This window comes from Pyrgilauda ruficollis, unplaced genomic scaffold (genome assembly GCF_017590135.1).
Source record: "Pyrgilauda ruficollis isolate IOZ18807 unplaced genomic scaffold, ASM1759013v1 scaffold6, whole genome shotgun sequence".
Taxonomy (NCBI): domain Eukaryota; kingdom Metazoa; phylum Chordata; class Aves; order Passeriformes; family Passeridae; genus Pyrgilauda; species Pyrgilauda ruficollis.
This window is the reverse complement of record NW_024527710.1, coordinates 9,315,314-9,334,720: the sequence shown is the minus strand read 5'-3', so window position 1 is coordinate 9,334,720 and position 19,407 is coordinate 9,315,314. Positions and strand designations below refer to the sequence as shown.

General features: G+C 60.3%; 3 protein-coding genes across 13 annotated transcripts in view; all 3 read right to left on the bottom strand.

Moving 5' to 3' along the window:
* The window catches only part of IPO13 (importin 13), a 31,879-nt gene extending 28,288 nt beyond the window's left edge, over positions 1–3,591 (bottom strand). The window contains exon 1 of one of the 2 annotated variants that reach the window (XM_041483423.1): positions 3,403–3,591. In XM_041483423.1, coding sequence (XP_041339357.1) covers positions 3,403–3,468 — 66 coding nt within the window. In that variant the 5' untranslated portion in view covers positions 3,469–3,591. The remainder of the gene's footprint in view (positions 1–3,402) is intronic. The other variant, XM_041483424.1, reaches the window with a different exon arrangement.
* A 303-nt stretch (positions 3,592–3,894) lies between these two features.
* Positions 3,895–12,849, bottom strand: ARTN (artemin). Of its 2 annotated transcripts, none has more exons than XM_041483441.1 (4): positions 9,853–12,849; positions 5,866–5,936; positions 5,552–5,741; positions 3,895–5,177 (listed from the first exon to the last, which is right to left on the bottom strand). In XM_041483441.1, the coding sequence occupies exons 2-4, from the start codon at positions 5,929–5,931 to the stop codon at positions 4,741–4,743; spliced, it is 693 nt and encodes a 230-aa protein (XP_041339375.1). In that variant the 5' UTR covers positions 5,932–5,936; positions 9,853–12,849; the 3' UTR covers positions 3,895–4,740. The 2 variants fall into 2 exon arrangements, with proteins under 2 accessions (XP_041339375.1, XP_041339374.1); XM_041483440.1 differs by lacking the exon at positions 9,853–12,849 and adding an exon at positions 8,881–8,935.
* An 86-nt stretch (positions 12,850–12,935) lies between these two features.
* ST3GAL3 (ST3 beta-galactoside alpha-2,3-sialyltransferase 3) overlaps positions 12,936–19,407 on the bottom strand; it is a 187,325-nt gene continuing 180,853 nt past the window's right edge. For all 9 annotated transcript variants that reach the window (XM_041483427.1, XM_041483429.1, XM_041483430.1 and 6 more), the window contains one exon: positions 12,936–17,120. In XM_041483427.1, coding sequence (XP_041339361.1) covers positions 17,031–17,120 — 90 coding nt within the window. In that variant the 3' untranslated portion in view covers positions 12,936–17,030. The remainder of the gene's footprint in view (positions 17,121–19,407) is intronic.

Sequence of the window (19,407 nt, the reverse complement as noted above, 5' to 3'; positions counted from 1 at the left end):
GGAGCAGTGATCAAAGCCATCCCTCTCCCATTGCGGTAGGCTCCGGATGTCAGCTCCATGACACCCCGCCTACCCATCCTGCCAGAGAGACTCTGTGCATTCATCAGGCATCTCCAGAGAGGCACACGGCAATCTGGAAGGCCCAGAGATGCCAGACCGCTAATGTGCTAGGGAAAAGACGTCAGTGAATATTACAAACACCCCAGAGGATAAGAGGCAGGACAAGGGAGGAAAGACCTGGAAGGAATTAGACTAAAAAAAGCGGGAGAGAGCCTGCACTTGGGAAATTCATGGAGGAATGGCACTGTCTTTTTTCTTGTTTCAAAAAGGGTGATACTGCTGAAGCAGATTCAACTGCACTAAGAACATGTGAGGAGGTCTCACATTCTTCCTCTCCTGTCCAATACTGCAGTATTAAGTGCTGAGGGAAAACAAGATTGCAGGGCACAAGTCCTGCTTGTGCACTGCTCCTCTGAGATGGACAGAGCAGCCTGGACTAAACATCAGCAATCCATCTTCATCATCACCCCAGCAGCAGGCTGTCAGTCACACCAGGGACAGCTCCTGGGCACACAAAAGCACACGCAGGTCACAAACCAGATTGCACCATTTAGGCAGTGAAAGGTTGAGCATTATCACAGCCTGAAGCCCTTGGCCTTCCCTATCCTCCAACCCCTCCAAACACAGCAACAGAGCCCCACTCAGCAGCAGATGCAGGGAAGCAGAGCCAGTCCAGAGCTGCCGGGCTCCCAGCACAGCGTGGCCATGCCAGCCGGCTCTAGCTGTGCTGAAGCCAGAGCAGCATCTAGGTCAGGCTCAGAAGAAAACAAAAAGCAGACAAGCAGCCCTCAGCTAGGACTGGGGGATGCTGACACAGTAACCCTATCAAAACAGCTCAGCCCCAGTGCAGCCCCTCTCCTTTCCTGTGCCACGAGAGAGCTCCCTATGGAAAAACAGAGCAAAAAAACACAGGGAGCAACTTTCAGATGGCTCCTGAAGTGCAGCACCTGAACCTGGCACCTGTCCACAGGCTTTTAGACCTGTCAGCTGGCTCTGCCTCCAGCATCTGCACCCTCTTGCCTCCCTGAAACCACTGTTCACAGCTGGAGGTGTCTCCCTCTGGCACTGGTTATGCATAAACACAGCAATGAACCTTTTCAGCTACACAGGCACCCCAGAGCCCTGCAAAACCCCACTACATAATAAACAACAGTAGGGGTACAAAAGGATTTTCCAGGGACAGAATCTTCTCCATGAAATCCATCAGAAGAGAGTGACAGGCACAGTCTCACCAGACTGCCCTAGTCACAACTGCCTCACATGATGACCTCCACTGCAGGGACCTGGAAAGGCTTCAGTCCTCTGATTTATGAGATAACCAGCTCCTCATGTTGTTCCTAACCCCAGCACTTATCACTGACTGACTCAGAGTGGAGTCAAACGCTGACTTAAATCAGTATTCAGTATTATTAATAGAGCCATGCACAAAACCTGGCAGGTGGAAGAACCCAGGCCAGCAGGAGCATCACTCATCTGCCAGCATCACCACTGACAAAGCAGCTCTACCCACCTGCCTCCCACCAACCCTGCTCCCAGCAAAGCCCATCTTTCCTTCACGTTGTACCCCACAGACCTTCCTGGAAAAGACTGACACAGGAAGGCCCTAAGCTGCTGGACCTCTGTGTTTTTTTCATGGGGTGATTCCACCCCATGCTTCTTCTCCTATTCAGGGACTGTGCTGCTGCCCCCCACCAGCAGCTCAGAGCCCCACTGCAGTCCACAGCTGCACCTTGAGAGGACACTACTGAGATGGCAAAGCCTGCAGAGATCAGGAGAGGCAGAGGCAGGCTGGGGGAGGGGAGATGAAGCATCCTAGAGGGCATCTCTGCCTCCTCCCAGGCGTTGGGAGACTAAATCCCGAGCAGCTTGGCAAGGATGAGCTGCCTCTCAGCACAGCCGCACCTCACCCAGCCTGTGCCGGGTGCCCCCCACCCTGGCACTGCCCACCCTTCCCGGGCAAGTGTGCGCCTCATTGTTGGTGCAAACAAAGGAGCGGTTTGTGTCTGATGAAAAGAAAGGGAGTCAGAGGCAAAATCATCCAGCAGCCCTGGATGTATGCAGATTAAGCTGCAGAAGGTTGCATGAACGTAGCATTTTCCAGACATTAGTTAATCCCCGGGGCTGTGCTGTGTCTCCATCTCCCTGGAAGAGGTGGGCTGTGCCTCACCTGCAGCCACAAAGGCAACCAGCGCCCAGTGACAAACCTGACATCCCTGACCTGACATCTCCTGTGAGGCCAGGCAACCCCCTGGGGAGGGATGGGCGTGAAAAGCTTTCAGAAATGGTTTAGTTGTGGGCTTGGCAAGGCTGCACTAACATTGGACATGATGATCTGAGAGGTCTTTTCCAACCTAAATGATTCCATGATTCTATGTGCCCACCAGCACGCCCATGAGTACTGCTTTGGCAAGGATCTCAGTCTATTCTTATAGAGGAAAAATGAGGACACTGGGATTCCCACCAACTGTCTGAGGACCAAGCTATGGATGTCTGCTGGATGTCTGGCTACAGAGCAAGTGGAAGAGTCATGCACTTGCTCTTTGCCCTTCAGGGATGCATCCTCTGCTGCCATGCCCCCATCACCTCCAAGGTGACTAAGGGGAGGGTTTTGCCCAGCTGCCCTCCCGGGTGTGCTCACTGAGGTGCTCTGTTTAGGCTCTGTGATGAACCCCAGGTCACACATCAGCTGCTCAGAGCTCATCCCAACAGCAGTGTGATGCCAGCAGGCCTTGGTTTGCCGTGGCCATTCCCTGGATCCCAGATTTCAGCAATCAGCCTCACTCCTGCTGCCCTGTAGGAAGACCTTGAGCTTCAGCAGGAGCAAAGGAGTGGGATTCCTGGTTTAGCAAGGTATCAGTGGGCCATCCGCAGGCGGGAGGCTTTTCCCAACCGTAATACCCAATAATTCCCAGCACCTGGCAAAAGTTCCTTCCTTCCATGCCTAATGGAGACACTGATAATGGGCTTCACATTGATGCAGCTGGTTCAGTAGCCAGGACCAGACCCGTGGGTTCTCGCTGCCCAGCGCTGCAGCTGGCGACCTAGAGGACGCCAGTCAGAAACACAACCCCTCCCTTCTGCTCCCATTCCTGCCACATCATTTTCGCTCCCGGGCCGCCCCGGCGGCTCCCCCTGCAGCCCCATGTCCCGGACCCCAGCAGCGGCAGGGCGGGCGGGCACAGGGGACGCCGCCCGCCGCCCTGGCCGGGCCCGGCACCGCCGAGCAGGTGCCCCCCCGCTCCCCGAGCCGCGTCCCCCGCAGCCCCGCGGCACCAGCGGCATCCCGCCGCCGAGCCCCCCCGCCCCGCCACGGCCACCGTTGGGCCGGCGGCGCTCGCTCACCTTCTCCACGTTTTCCACGGTGAAGTCGAGGCCCTGCGGCGGCGGCGCCTCCGCCCTCCGCTCCATGGCTGCGGCGGCGCTCAGGAGGCGGCGGCGGGCGGGCGACAGCGGCGGCGCACGGGCAGCCGCATCGCGGCGGGACCCGCCTCCCGCCCCGACGGGGGCGGCGGCCGCGGCGGTCGGGCCGGGAAGCGCCCGCGGGACTCGCCGAGCAGCCCCAGCGCCCCGCTCCCCTTCTCCGCGGCCCCGCCTCGCCTCTCCCCGCGGCCCCGCAGGCGCGGCCGGGCAGCCCAGGACCTGCCGCAGCGCCGCGCCGCACGCCGGGAGCGGTAGTCCCGGCCCACGCGCGTCCCCTGCCGGGCACCGCGCACCGGCACCGCGGGCAGTGCCGCGGGAGCCGCCCGCAGCACCGCTCCGCACCCTCCCGCTGCCGCCTCAGGGGCACCCCCGTCCCCGTCCCCATCACGGGCACACGCAGGGGCTGGACGCGCAGCCCATCGCTTTATTGCTACAGGAAAAGGCGACTGTACAAAAATAGAGTTTATCCCTCAAATTTTACAAATAATAGAAAAAGGATGCGGGGTGCACGGGGCGCTGCCCAGGGCTTCAGTGCAGCGCTGGGGTTAAATTACACCCGGCCGCTGGGGGCCCAAAGTCATAAATAGGAGCTGCCGCTCGAGAACAATAAATAAATAATTTAGAGTAATAAATAGTTTAGTGCCACAGCACCACGGAGCAGCGCGGGGACCCTGCCACTACCCTGGGAACCAGGCAGGGGTGGGGGTCCCAACGGGTGTCTATGACAGAACACCCTGCGGAATACTAGGGTCTGCTCCTGGTCCGGGTGCAGACCCCCCACTCCACTCTGGTGCAAATTGGCCCCACTGCATCCCTGCCCTCAGGGACAGCCCTCCCCTGCACCACTGATTCCAGCGTGCCCGAGGGGACAGGGAGGTTTTGCCCCCTCTGAAGCTCGGGTGATGCTTGGCCCCTGGAGCACAGGTGCAGGAGTGCTGCTGATGGACCCTGGGCTGGCAGACCCTTGGGAGTGGTGGGGATGATCCATACTCTCTTCAGCTCGTCTCCCAGGGCTGAGCCAGGGCACCTGGGCAGGACCCCATGTAGCCGCTGGCACCAGCTGCTTGGCACTGAGCAGGAGCGGGCTTGGCCACCCACACCCCAGTCATGACTCCACCTCACCTCGGTTCTTTGTGGCCACGTAATAACAGGGGCACCGGCCTCTGCCAAACCCTTGTTCTGAGCAACAGTGCCACTGCATGTGGCAAGCTGGAGTCTGTCGGCATGTGTCGAGCTGGGGCCAAGCCAGCGGCCCCCTCCTCAGCCAATACAGCTGCACTCGGCGGCTGAGAGCTTCTCCACTGTCTGCCATGTGTTCTCCACATCCATGAAGGAGACAGCCTCGTAGCGGGTGGGTCGGCAGCAGGGGTGGCTGAGGACCCGCTCCTGCGGCCCCGGGGCGATGAGCTGCTGCCGCAGCAGGCTGCCCAGCGTCAGGTCATAGTTGCTGCGTGCCCGGTGGCAGGACCCGCTGCAGTACTTGAAGAGCACGATCTCGTCCGAGTTGAAGCCCAGACCCAGGTCACGCACTTTCACCATCAGGTGGCGGATGTGGCAGTTGCGCCCACGGGTGCGCCGTGGGGATTTCATCCCCGGCTTTTTGGCTTTGCTGGCACCTGGCGGCGAGCGCTCAGCACGCAGCAGCAGGTCCTCCGCCAGCTCTGCGGTGCCTGGGCTACCTGTTGTCGCGTTGTCCCCTGCACATGGAGGAGATGGCGCTGTCATGACCTATCCTGCACCCATCGCCCTCCTTCTGAGCCTGCCGGTTCCCGCTGTGACCTACGGATCCCTCCTGATCACCCACCGTGGCAATGGCTGGTGCCTGAGAGGGTGTGTAGGTGTGTGGGAAGATACTTCCAGCCAAGAATCTTCTCATCTTCTCATTTCTAGGGCTCTGCCACATGCCCAGCATGAAGCTCAGGGCCCTGTGTGTTGAGATCCCCTCAGCCCAGCCCCAAAGTGCAGCCATAGCCCCACATGGGCTGGGGCTCCCCACAGTAGCTCCCAACCTGCCCATGCCCCACACAGGGGACCACCACGCCCAGGCTGGGGGGCCTGTCCCAAAACGCACCGTACAGCTGGCTCCAGGCAGCGGCAAGTGGTGCCTCCACGCCATCCTCCGCAGACAGGCTGGCAGTGGCCGTGCCCCGTGGCGTGGGGGCTGCATCCAGCGTCTCGTTGCAGTGTGGTGTTCGCAGGGTGCCTGTGGCCAGCCCAGCCAGCAGAGACAGGATGGCAAAGAACCCCCACAGTGTCCCCTCCTGCAATGAATCACAGCACAGCAGGGTCAGTCCCGACCAGGGTTCACACCAGGAATGAGGCTCCATGAGCTGGGAATAGGGTCAGGTAGTCCTGGCCATTGCAGCCAGACAGACCTGGGCTCACCTTGGGCTGCAGGTGCGTGGCAGGTCCTGCAGGCCTTCGCTCTGGTGGCCCCAGTCGCTGGTCCATGCTAGCTGCAAGTACAGAAGTTGGGGTTAGTGCCCACCCAAGGTGGGTATAAAGCTGCCTGGCTGGGAGTTGTCACATGCCTCCCTGCCCTGGGCAAGCATGCCACCCCCTCCCTCGCCCCCCAAAACCTCACAACACCTCTTGCACCCCATTCATGGCCCACCCCTACCCCTCTCCTCTCCTGGCATAGCCAGGCATCCTCACCACACTGAACACCCCTTCCAAGAGATTGGGCAGCTTGGGCAACTCAGCCTTTGTACAGCACATCTCCTCAGGGGCAATGTAGCCATGTCCTCATGTGAACAGCCTGGGATGCCAGGCTGGGCTGTGAGGCAGCTGTTGGGGCTGGGAGTGCTGCACAGGGGGGCCCTTTCCCATGGCCCTTCCCTGGGAATGTTTTTCTTGCTCACAGTGGGAGCCTGACCTTGGAAACTCCAAATCCATTAGCACGGGGTCCTTGGGTGCAGCCACCCCTTGGCCCCATGCTGGCTCCCCAGGCTGCTGCCTGCGCCAAGCTGGGACACACAACCCCTGAGCAGCCTGCATGAGTGGGACTGCAAGGGGCAGGATGCTTAGGCAGCTCCTGTGGGGACCTAGCAGGGTATGGAGCACCATGCTGTGCTCACTGTAGTCATTCACCCCAACACCACAGCTTGGCATCCACTGCCCTGACACGCAGAAAGGCACTGCATCCCTGCTGTGCGTGGTCCCAGCGAAGAAGCAAGCATGGTCTCAGGGGAGTGATGTTTCCCAGGAGGTGCTGGGGCAACTCCCGTTTGCAGGACATCTTCACCTCCTTCCCCAGCTCCCCCCTGCGGTGCAGGGGTGCCCCAGTGTCCAAAGCTGGGATACCCTGCCTTTGAAGGGTTTTAGAAGCGGTTCCAAAAGGGGTTGTAGCTTCTTGTCCCATCTGCTGCATATCCTGTCTCTCAGGATGGCACTGTACCCTTGGAGCCTAGTGACATTCTGCATTCAAGAGTTCCTCCATCCCCTCTGTGACTTTGGCTTTGCCCCTGCATGTCCCATTTGCTTCAACGGCAAAGGAAGCAATGGGGGACAGGGACAGGCTGAGCAGAGCGCTCCTGACCAAAAAAAAAGTGAAAGCACATGCCTGGGCACTGCTGGGACAAGAAGAAAACATAATTCCTTGCAGTCCCTCTAGCATCTCAGAGGATGGTCCCCAAGTCCCAGTTGTGGAATCTGATGCCACCCTGCACTGGCCACACTGTGACACGGGTCTGCAATGGACGCTGTCCCCTCCAGGCGGGATGCGCTCCCGGTGCCGGCAGGGCTCGCACCAGCCGCCCCAGCCTGGGCAAACACAGCCCACGCTGCACTTCGCTCCCGTGGTGGCCCCACGCCAGCCGCTGCCGCCAGGTCAGGGATTTCCCAGGCCGGCACTGCCGGAGGGGCCAGGCGAGGGTCCCTACGCCCTGCTGGAAAGGGACAGACTTGTCCCCCTGTCCTCACTTCCGCGGCCGGCCGCCCTGCTGCGGCCCCTCGGCTGCAGCGTCCCGGCGGGACGGGATGGAAAGGGGACGGGACGGGACGGGACGGGTCGGATCAGCCGGTGCAATTCAGGCTTCTCCCGTCCGGCGGCAGCACGGCCCCGGACTCTGCAGCGGCAGCGCTGCCGGCGGGGCGCCGAACGAGGGCAGCCTCCCTTCGCCACCGGGAGCCCCAGAGCCGAAGCGACGGACTAACACAAGCAGTGCCTCCTCAGACTCGGGGCCCCGTCCACGGGGCAGCTCCTCGGGCGCGCAGCACGGCAGCCCACGCTGGCCCCGCAGCCCCGCTCGGATCTGCTTTCGTCCGGGGCGGGCAGGGCTGAGCAGAGCACCTGCACCCCACGGGGTGCCAGACCTGCACACCCCACAGCAGACCCCCATGCCCCGTACGAGAAAATCTGGCTGGATCTCCCCTAGACACGGCTGCCAGAGCCCTGCCGGGCGATTCATAGACACAGGAGGGTTTTTTCCCAGGGTCGGAACCGAGCTCATCCATGTGAGCGCGTCTGGACCCCCGTCACATGTGTCCCCCGCCCGGGGCTAAACAACAGCAATTGTTGGTGCAATCCCTGAGCAAGCCAGCTCACACTCCCTCGTGCAGAGCCCGGCGAGAGCCCCGCTGCCTGCCCTGTGCACGGCCTGTCCCGTGGCTGCACCGGGCCCCCGGGGGAGGCAGCAGACACTCGCGAAGTGCATCCACGCGGGCCCAGCGGGTGCCCCAGGCCCGCGGTGAGTGTCTCGGCTCTCGGAGTAGCTGTGTCAGCCCTGTAGCCGCGGGCCCCACCTGGAAGCGCGGGGGGATGCGCAGAGACCCCTTCGGACACCTGCGGGCACCGGCGGAGGCCCTGCATCCCTTCGCGCTGACCGTGGTAGAAGAAGTGATGGGCGTCAGAAATCAACCCCACGTATGCTGAGGAGCGGGCACCCGCCCCGCAAAGCCTTAGAAGACCGGGCTCGGACACGCAGGAGACACGGCAGAGATCAAACTCGGCCCCAACTCAGGGACAGCAGAGCCGGGGGGCTCAGGGTACCCCCGCCCCTTGCCTCTCGCCTGCCCACCGCCCGGGGCGCACACCTGTCCGACGTGCCCAACTGGCCGGGCGGGAGCGCAGCGAAGAGGCGGGAGAGTCCGTCCCCGTGCCCCTCGGGCGCCCGCAGCGGGGTGCCGCCTCTCCCCGCCCCGGCAGGGAACCCCGGCCCCGCCGCGGCCCCCAGCGCTTCCCGCCGCCGGGTCAGGCTCGATACCCCGCTAGCCGAACGGGGGGGACTTGCCCGAGGGCGGCCCGAGACCCCTCACCGACCCGCGAATATTGCCGGGAGGTGAGCGGCGAAGCGGGTTACCCTCGTCCCCCCCGTAGTCCCGGTACGAGCCTCCGCCGAGACTCGGGGCCGCCGGCAGGCTGGGGCGGGCGCTGTCGCCCGCCACCCGGCCCGCACTCACCGTGCCCGCGGTGGGGACCATCCCCCGGGCCGCCGCTGCCCCGCATCGCCTCCGCTCCCCGCCGCCCCGGCGCTGCCCCGCCGGCACCGATTCCCGCCGCTGCTCCCGGTGCCGCTCCCGCTGCGTCTCGGGGTGCGGTGGCGGCGGCGTCAGGCGGACGCGCAGTGCGGGGCACCGGCGGCTCCATCCCGCTCCCGTCGTCGCTGCCGGTGTCAAATTCCAGCCACCGTCACCTGACCGGCGGGGCGGGCACCGGCACCGGGACCCCGACTCACACTGGCACCAGGATACCAACCGGCGCCCCGATCCGCTCGTAGTGGCACCGAGACTCCGACCCACACGGGCGCCTGGACCGCACCGGGATCAAGAAGGCACCGGAATCCCGCCAGCAGCAGGAGTCGCAGCCCAACCCGCTTCAGCACCGGCTCTCGCCGTGATCCGCACCGCCTCCGAGCTCCCGCGGAAACTCGCACCCCTCCGGGAACAGCACCGGGATCCCCGGAGGCACCCGACCCCCGCTATCGCCACCTGCCCGTCGGCCGACCCCCGGGCAGGCGGACCCGCTGCCCGGACAGACGGACGCCCCGTGATCGGTGCTTCCTGCCCCGACAGCCCGATCACGGCGCTACCAGGACGGACACGCGGACACCCTCGGGAAAGGGTTCAGCCCTTCCCGGAGCGCTCCGGGAGCAGAGCCCCGCGGGGACCCCACGCCCCGCGTCGAAGGGCAGAGCCCCGCGGGGGACCCCTTGCACACGTGGGGATCCGGCGGGGATGGGTTGTCGGGCAGGGTCAGGGCTGTCCCGGCAGCGGCGGGGCCGGCCCGCGTCCCAGGCATCCCGAGCTGACTCGGGTCACCGGTGTGCCTGGCGCTCGTGTCCGGCCGCGCCGGAGGAGGAGTCCGGCCTCCCGGCCTCCGCGCCCCGCGCCCCGCTCCTCCTCGGCTGGGCCGCCCGCCACCGGGCTCCTTACCTCTGCCGCCGCCCTGCCTCCCTCCGCCGGGGCCGCCGCTGGCCCCGGGGACATGGGGGCCGGCTGGCGAGTGGAGCCGAGCCCGTGCGAGTCCTTACGTCACCGCCCGGGGCCCTCCGCGTCCATCCCGGGGCTCTCGAGTGCTCCTTGCGAACGTGCCAAATCCCGGGGCCGCCTCCGCTCGGCCCCGCTTCACACGTGCTCCCCTGGCCGGAGCTGATCGCCGGGACGCGCCCCGAGCCAGACGAGCCCCCCGGGTCCGGCCCTCATGGCTGCGGGGTCCGAGGGCGCCCGGGCGGGCTGCGCGCCCCGCTGTGCCGCCTGCCGTGTCACCTGCCCCGGCGGCGCTCCGCCGCCTCGGCGCTACTCCCCGGGCTTATGCAACTCCCCGGCTGGAGCGGGGCCAGCGGCTCGGTCGCCGGCTGTGCCACGGCTGCACGCCCAGGTCGCCCCGACCCCAGGCCACCCGCGTGGCTTTAACTCCTTCCCGCCGCCCGGCAGCCCCGCGGGCCCGCGGAAGGGTCGGACGGCCGCTCCTGCAGCCACCTGCGGAGCCGCCGCCTCGCTTGCTCTCATCTCCTCGGATTATCCGGCGCGGGGGTGACAACTCCCGCGTCCTCCTGCGACATCACCTGCCAGGGAGTGTGCGGGCACAGGCGGCGCCCACTAAGCCGTCCCTGCCACCGCGAGCAGGGACAGCGGAGGTGGCACGCGGCCCGGAGCTGCTGCTTTACCTGCCCTAAAGCGGCACCGTTTGGCCCCGGCTCCCCCGTTTCACCCCCACTCCTCTCCTGGCACAAGCATCCTGACCCAGTCTGTGGCTATGGGTGGCTCCCTGCCTTCTGGTGGCACTGCGTGGGAGCACGGGCTGTGCCGTGGGACTGGTGCTCCACAGCCACGGCCTGGGGCTGCTCCCGTCTGAGATGTCCTCACGGGCATCTGAGGCAGTGCCCAGCAGAGTTTTGGAGGCCCTGGTGCATCCCTGCAGTAGAGAAACAGCTGGGAGCGAGTGACAGGGAATAGGATCCTCTGCTTTGCAGGGCTACAGCTGCCTGCTTGGAAAATTTCAATGTGAGTGGCATGTCCTGTTCCAGGTTGCTTGGCTGTCCCCATGGAGCTGCGTCTGGCCACAGCGTTGCCCATAGTAGGAAAGCTGCCCAGGAAGAGAGGGCTGCCAATGAAGGGAAGGGCTGCCTCACCCCCAATAACCCTCAGGGCTTGGAGACAGCCTCGGGTGCTGGCTCAGCAGACTTGCCTCATCCCCTCCCACCTTGCCGAGGTTGGGCAGGTCTTCATGTCCCCAGGACACAGCCAGGAAGTTCAGAGGATGTGATGCTGGTTGTGTGCAGGGGGCTATGTGGGGCATGGCACAGGGTATCCAGGGCACCCATACAGGTGAGCCCACAGTGTCCCCAGTCATGTGGAAGGGGTGGCTGTGCAAAGCCTGGCCTCTGTCCTCTTCCAGGTGTGCCCCCTTCAAGGCTGCTATCCCAGACACCTGCAGGCACTGGCTCCCTCCTCTGCCCTTTCTTCTCGTCCTGGGAGACATAAGCCTGCAGCTGCTGTCAGCTCCACTAATGTCCTACAAGCAGCACCTCCACCCTGTCCTCCCACAACCATGGTGGCAGGGGATGTCCCAAGTATGGGCCTCAATCCTAGCACTGCTCTCCCCTCTTGGGCTCCCATGAGTACTGGCTCTGCCCTGGGGCATGCTGGGCATGGCTCAGGCTGCACAGGGTACTGGGGTGTACGGCAGGGCTCCAGCCCCACAGGGCTGCAGACAGAGGGGTGACCTGCTCCCTGGCTGCTGCTGGCACTGCCTGGCTTGGTACCTCCCAGGGCACTGCCTGTGCCAGCCCGTGCTCCTGCGCCCCTGGGGCTGGGGTGCCCCCAGGTGCCTTGTCTGGTCTGGAATAAGCCCTGCTGAGCCGAGCCAGGACCTGCTGTGACATCTGTCCCTAAAGGTGCCACCCTTGCATGTGGCAGGACGGGGGTGATGCAGACCAGCCAGATGGCAGGACTGAGCACATCGTGACTGCTGTCCGAGGCCATGGCTGGGTGTGACAAAACATACGTGGGAGAGAGCTGTGACGCAGGCTGTGTCCCATCTCTGCAGTGACGTGGCTCTTTCAGGGATATCTCTGAACAAGTCTCCTTGTCTCAGCTGACCTGAACGTCCTTGTGTGCCCTGGTCCCAGGCTCTGTGTTCTTCTCATCTTCTGCCCTCCCATGGCTAGGTCAGGGCATGGGCCATCCCTGAGGCTGGCTCAGCCAGATGGCAGTGGTGGCCCTGCTCTTTAAATGCTAGGAAAAGAGGAGGGATGGAAGGAGGATTTGAGCTGCTCCAGCATCTCCTTGAAACCTGCAACCATGCATCAGGGAGGGCTGGGCAGTTGCTTGTCTGGTGCCCCATTGGTGCTAGCAACAACCCACCCCTTGTTGAGAAGCTGGGAGGTCTGGCAGGGCAGTCACTCACCTGGAAGTAGCCTTCCTGTGCCTCCAAGCCATGGAACTGTCTCCAACACATCCTGTGGCTCTGGGAGCCTGGTGGCATCACCAGGGCTTGCCTAAGGGGTTACACTCTCCCAGCTGGGACTTGGCAGGTATGAGAGCTGGACACAGCCTCAGTCCCTGGCTTCCTAAACCATTTCCTTTTCCAGGACACTGTGGTGAGAAGGTCACTTGGCTGGACACCTGCCTTTGTCAGGGCCGCACCCAGCCCGATCACTGCTGTGACCCTTGGCAGGAAGACATCCTGCTGGCAGGGAGTCCCCAGGACAGCACAGTCACAGGCAGCTTGTCACAGGCAGGACAAGCTCTGATGCTTGTGCCTTCCAACATTAAATGAACCCAACCCACAATCCCCTCTCCCACCCCTCAAAGTCACCTGCAAGGAGGAGCACAGCCCTCTTCTGTCCCCAGCACCAGGCCAGTGGCACTGACCAGCTGCAACTCCTGGCAGCTGGATTACTGTTCCAGAGGAGTCAGCAGTGAAACCAGGCAGGGGGGACAGCCCAGCCAGGGGAATCCCTCTGCCTCCCATAAAAAAAGCCCAAGGCAGTAGAAGAAAGAGACCAGCCAAGCTTGTTTGATAGCTTTATTGCTTCTGTGATATGACTGAATTGATGTGACATAAGCCGGCTTGGAGGAGCCTGCAAGACTCTTACCCTCCCTGCCTAGAGGGAAAATTAAAAAAAAATGCAGAAACTAAAACTAATTTTAAAAACTCATTGAGTTCTTGCATCTTGGCTTGGTACAGTACCGGCGAATGCACTGGCCTTTTCAAGACCCTGTGCAGGCTGTGCAAGGAGCCAGGGCCCAGAGGGGCTGGGCTGTGGCCCCAAAGGGGCTCCTGCACTGAAGGACACGTCTCTAATACTGCAAGTGACACACGCTCAGACCGAGAGCACACGCTGTGCTGGTGCCCGTGGAGCTCGGCATGCCTCCCTGCCAAACAGTCTGGAAGCCCTTGCCCATGTCCAGTTCTGCCTGTACCCAACCCAACTGCACCCATTTGACACAGATGGCCCTGTCCTGACACCCTCCCCTGCTCCCAGCAGTGCTCACACTGAGGGACAGCACAGCATGGCCAGGCAGGGCCTCTCCACTTCTTCCTCCAAGGAAGGAGACACTGGAAGCCCAGAGATGCTGGGATGAGGAATGCTGGGCTGGATCCCATCCTGCCTCATGCTACCTGGCCATGGTGCTTACCTTTGGCATGTGTGAGCTCGAGGCCACAGCATGGCCTAACAGGGTGAGCTGGTGGTGGGATCCCAATGCCAGTGTGGTGGGCACTGACACACATGCACACGCAGCTCATGGTGCAGTCAGCACAGCAGCAGCAGCTCTCCGGCACCTCCTGTCCTCCAGAGCAGCACATGCAGGCTGCCCTGCAGCTCCCCAGACCTGCTCTGTGCACTAGTTGGAGCAAAACCCACTGTGGTCACTGGTCCCTGATCTCCCTGTGTTTCCCTGGGCTGTCTGTAGGCAGGTTCCCTGCCGCCCGAGTGGCCTTTCTGCACCACAGCGCATCAGAGGCACCAGGCAACCCCGCTCTATATTTAGGCTGTGGAGAATTCCCCTGGGCTCTCCCTTCCGATCTGACAAGGTGAGTCACTGCGAGGGAGAGGCCAAGACTCACATCCGTCCCACTGACCCTGCTCTGACCCGCGTGCACCGCTCCGAGCTGCCAGGACTGCAGCCTTTCGAGGGCGGGAGGTGGCTGCAGGTGCACGTGGGGAGGCAGCCAAAAGAATAGCACCCAGGAGCAAAACGCAGTGCTGTGCACTGCTCCTGGAGCTGGAGCCCCATCACCTGGCCATGGGCTGCTCTGTGGTGTCAGTGAGCCAGAGGAGAGTCTTGGTCCCCAAAATGCTCTTTTCCTTCTACATGCAGGTGGTCCTGACCCACCACAGTCACTCCGGGCCATGCACTCATCTATTCAACTTGGGCTCTTCTGCCTGGAAACTCCTGTCAAGGTGAAGGGAAGGACTTGGAGTCATGTCCCTGGTCTGTAGGGTCAGCTTCCCATCAGGACCTGTTCATGGCTGTGGTGGGGAGCTGGGATGATGGGGAAGGCTGAGCAGTGGCCATGCTGTGTCCTTGGACCTGGAGCTAGTGAGTTGGAGGACGAAAGTGCCCTGGAGCTTTGAGTGTTAAATAATGCAATTGAACAATCCTCTGTGGGGGCCCCAGCAGAGACACCAAAGGCTCTTCCCTCCTCCTTCCAGATGCAGCTGCCCACTCTGCCATCTCAGCTCACTGCAGCCCATGGATACAGCCCTAGGGCTCTCATGGCAGCTGTTTAAAGCACCAAGACAGAGAGAGTGGGTGTCAACCCTTCCCCAGCCACAACCTCAGCCAGACCCAGACAAGCATTCCCCCTGCCAGCATGGCTGGGACTCGACAGAAGATGGTCCCAAGTCCAGGCTGACACCCAGGAACTGCAAAGGGAGGGCTGCCTGGTGAGAGCCATGGAAATTCAGTCCCTTGGAGTCCTCAAGAAGGAAAAACAAACTGGGAGATACTTAAAAGGAGTATCTGCCATAGCATATGCTCAAAAACCTGCTGCAAACCTGACAGAGCATCCTAAAAGGAGGCATGTCCCTGGGTGAACGGGGACTGCCTGGCTGGGAGGCTGGAGCAGTGGGGATGGGACACGGGAAGAGTAAAGGGAAGGAGAGCCTCCCAGCATGTATTCTGCAGCCCAGAAGCAGCAGGAACTTTGAGCTGCTCCCAGATGACAAGGGAAACAGCAGCCACAACAAGAAGCTGGGCAGGACTTGCCCCTGAGCAAGCTCCTTGGCTACAGGCACAGCAGGCAGGAGAGGCTCCTGAGGGAGGCATCCCACACAGCTCTGTAAGCAGCACTCAGTGCCATGTCCTGGGAGCTGCCTCTGCCTGCAGCCTGATCTCAAACCATTCTGTACAGTTTGCTGGTCTGCCCCACGCCTGGGTCACTGCCTGCCCCTCCTGCACACCCCCTTGAGGGTCTCAGGTCCAAAGCCACAGTCCCTGCAAGTCAGAAGGTGCAGAGTTGGTCTGGGGGAGCCCTGCTCACCGTGCTCTGAGCATTCCTTGCCCAAGCCAGGGTCATGCTTCCTTCAGTCCAGAGCAAGGCAGACCGCAATCCTTGGGCTATGTCAGACACAGTGTCAGGACCATGAGCCCAACCCACATCCCTCTGGGATCCCCCTCCACTGACCCCAACACTGGCTAGCTGTGTGCCAGTACCTTGACACCCAGGTACCGGGACAGTGCCTGTGGGTGCACTCCAGCCTGCTCCAGGCTAGGAGAGCACAGGAGCCACTTTCCACATGTAACTGCTCATCCCCTTGGCAACCTCCCTTCTGCCCACGCTCTTCAGGTGGATGAGACCACCCTGCTGCCCTCGCACTTGGCCACGTTGATCAGTTTATTCCAGCTCCTCTGAAATATGTATACAAATCAAATGTGCAAATAGTGCATCTTGGGACCAAGAGGGCAAAGGAAGGACGTGCTCCTGAGAGAAGGAGGAGCAGCAGTGCTAGAGCAGCACAGGAGGAGCTTGGAAATGGAGTGAGCAGGGGCCGAGCAGAGGGTGAGAGTTCCCAGCAGGTTCCATCATCATTGAGGTCACACGTCGCTTAGATAGGGAACATGATTGAGTCTGGAACGTAAAACAAACATCTTTAGCAGTCTTCTCTCAAACTGTAAAGCTTGAGATCTCTGCTCAAGATCTGACCTCCTTCCAAAGAATAAATTACTCCCCTCCCACACAAAACCAAAGCGAGATGCTGTCCAGAAACAGTGACACAAGTCTGCACGGACTCTTCAGGGGCCCTGCACAGCAGGCACAAACCAAGAGGCCTGAAAGCCTTGAGCACAACGGGGCAGGCTGCTCTGCATCATGACAGGCAGGAAGGTGGGGAGGGTCTGCTGTAGGCGGAGAAAGCGACCAGCTCCCTGCTCCACCTCGGGGTCAGGCAGAGCAAATGGCTATGGAAAACACAGCCAAGTCAGTGGCTGCTGTTGCTGCCTCTGTGGAGGATGCAAGGAAAAATGCAGAAAAACAAACCCATGCTCATCTCCATCCAGAAGCTCCAAGTGGAGAATGAGAGGAAGCCATTATTCTCCCTTTGAATCGTAGCAGCACCAATGACACCGAAGTTTTGGATGGATTTGTTTTCCTGGGGAAAGGTCAGAGGCTGGTGACAATGCAGATGGAGCATGAAGAGGCCAGGTTTTTCGCAGGGCTGTGCGCAAGCAGACTTTGCCTTGTACCTTGGTATTTCTAGTATGGTTCCAGCAGAGTCTTTTAAAAAATAATACTTTGTACATTCAGGCTTTGCTGCCTTGGGGCAGCATCACCTCCCATTTGGCACTAATCATTTTATTCACAAACCTTTCTTCTCTCTCCTGAGTCTTTCCTGTCTAATTCAGGATGTAGAAGATCTGTCTGCGATGCAGAGTTCAAGAACTGTCCACTCAGCCCCTTGCCCACCTCCTGCCAGCTCTGGGCCTGGAGGTGGCAGATGTAACCCTCGTGCAGACTGGCAATGCAAGAGGGTCTTCCCAGAGCACCTGGGCATCTCTGTATGTCTTCAGTGAGGTGGGATTCTTGCAGGGGCTGCCAGTGCCTGCTCCCAGAGCTGCAGCTTGTCTTCGTCTCCTCCCTTGGACGCAGTGGCTGCAGCCACTCAAATCCCACTGGTTAGGTCAGTGATGACTCGGGCTTTCACCAGCTTTCTCAGAAATTCCTTCTCCCGCTGGATGTTGTGCGTCCAGGACTGGAAGAAAATGAGAGAGACAGGAGGTCAGCAACTACCCTGGCCAAGCATGCTCCTGTCCCTCATGCTTGGGGAGACTGTCAAGGACAGATCCTGCTGTAGATCAGAAGAGCCCTTGCGCTCCAAGGACCTCCTTCTATGTAAAGCTGACACAGTCAGCAGGGTCAGACCTGTGTACCTAAGGTAGAAAGTTTCCCTGTGGGCTGGGAGAAGTTTTTTGGCATGGTGAGATCTGGGCAATCCAGGTCCTTTGGGGAGACGTGCCTGCCCAAACTACTGTACACAGGAGTCCAACAGCACAGCACTGGTGATGGTCTGTGCCAGAGAACAGAGCTGGCAGAGGACACAATGGACACATGTACCCACCACACACAGCACCCTGCCAGGCCATGGGGGTGCATCCAGCTCAAACAGCCCAAGACCATCTCCATCAAAGCTGGCTCTTGCTTCTGCTAGCTCTGTCAAGAGGAAACCACATGCTAAAGGTTACACTAATACAGGGTGAAGGGTGATATGGCCACATCTCACAGCAGGCACTTCAGAGCAGTGATTGCTATAGCTGGTGTCAGCCTACCCAGATGTATTCCTTGCAGCAGGCTTGGGCTGGGATCACAGCATCTGCCATCACTCGCCTGTCCTGGGACTACTGAAGCACTTAATGAAAGCAAGAAGTGGTTTGTCACACCATGGAGCCCAAGGCATAACAGGGAAAAGCAACTTTCCCTAAAATCTCCCAACAGGACAAGAATCACGGTACATGATTTTGGCACAGTGCTCTGGTCAGCAGGTAATCTGAGCTCTAAATACAATCTGGACCATGACAAAATCACTCTACAGGATCCTTCCTGAAATGATCTCAAACCAACAAAGCATCAGCCCCATGAGCCCACTGAGGGCACCCTGTCATAGCTATTGAAATCCAGTTTACCCACAGCCAAACCATGGGCACCTGCCTGCAAGGCACTGGTGTATACATCATGCACAGTGTGCATGTGGCTCTCCTGTCATCCTCCTTATCCTGCCCGGTCCTGTCTGGGACAAGCAGCTCTCAGCCATGACTGCTGTGTGGCACTGACAGCCCCACACATGACATGCACACAGCAGGCTGACAAGAGGTTAAAGGTCCCCCTCTAGATCTCCAGCAGGTTTTGGAAATACCTTTCTTGCTGGTACTGCACATTTACAAGCTACTTCTATCCCCTCAGTGTACAGGAATGACAACAGCTAAAGCTGCTAAAGAAACTTCAGGCAGGTGAAAGAAGTCTGATTTCCTCTGCTTCCAGTGACACTGTTACCTGAATGCTGGAAAGGCTACACCACTACTGGGAATAGGACCACACATGCAGAGCTGTGTTGGTGCTCTTTGGGACTCTGGAAATGCATAAGGCCATCTCTCTAAACTGAAAAGATGATGCCCTGAAACAGTGCTTGGCTTCAGCTAACATAAAAGCAGAAACTGACAAGTGGCACTGGGTTACAATAAGGAATGAGGGTTACAAAGGCTTGTAAAAGGAAAAAAGCATCAGTTCCAGAAAGCAGCAGTGGGAATGATGGTGGCACAGAAAGAGCTGGGAGAGCAGGGCTGAGCGTGCGTTGGAGCCAGAGCCAGGATCCCTCAATGTGCTGGAAACAGTTCCACATGTGGCATGTCAGCTGGGGGCCCTGGGCTTGGCCCCTGCTATCACTTCTGCCAACCAGCCCCTTGCTAGGAAGGCTCAGCCCCGGCAGAGGCAGCTGAGTGTGTGGGTGAGCTCCTGCCCACAGGCACAGAGGCCACGCTGGGACACCAAGTCTCAGTGCATTCACTTGCATCTGGCTGGGCTTGTTGTTGAAACCTGCCTGGAGCACCAGGAGCCTGAGATCTCATAGCACAATCTGAGCCCTCCTCCACGCCTTTCAGCCTCATCACGCAGTCTGAGAAGCCAACTGGTTTTGGCCAGGACAACAGTTTGTATTTTTTGTACAGATGAACTGGGGAGGCAGCCACGTGTAGGCAAACTCAAACCACCTAAAATGCCACCTCAGGCCATGTGCAAGTGCCTTATCTGATGGCAGGAGGAAATCTCTTTTGTGAAAAGTACAAGTGGAGTCTCTCACATTACTGCTAGGTCTGGCTCCAGCAGTTACTACAAAGCTGTGGTTTTCAGCACCCAGGCTGATCCATACCCCAGGCACTGCCACTAATTCCTTTTTACAAGCAGTCACATAAAAGGCCACTCAGCCTCCCACCTGATCCATGGACCTTAGTGATGTCCACATCAGTACTCTGGCAAGATCTACCAACCTG

What these genes read in the sequence shown, in the direction of transcription:
- ARTN (XM_041483440.1), bottom strand. Translation starts at nt 8,926, where the DNA reads ATGCGGGGCAGCGGCGGCCCGGGGGATGGTCCCCACCGCGGGCACG. An exon ending in CCACGCACCTGCAGCCCAAG is followed by an intron (nt 5,742 to 5,865) that starts GTGAGCCCAGGT and finishes GATTCATTGCAG; the next exon opens with GAGGGGACACTGTGGGGGTT. An exon ending in TGCCTGGAGCCAGCTGTACG is followed by an intron (nt 5,178 to 5,551) that starts GTGCGTTTTGGG and finishes CTCCATGTGCAG; the next exon opens with GGGACAACGCGACAACAGGT.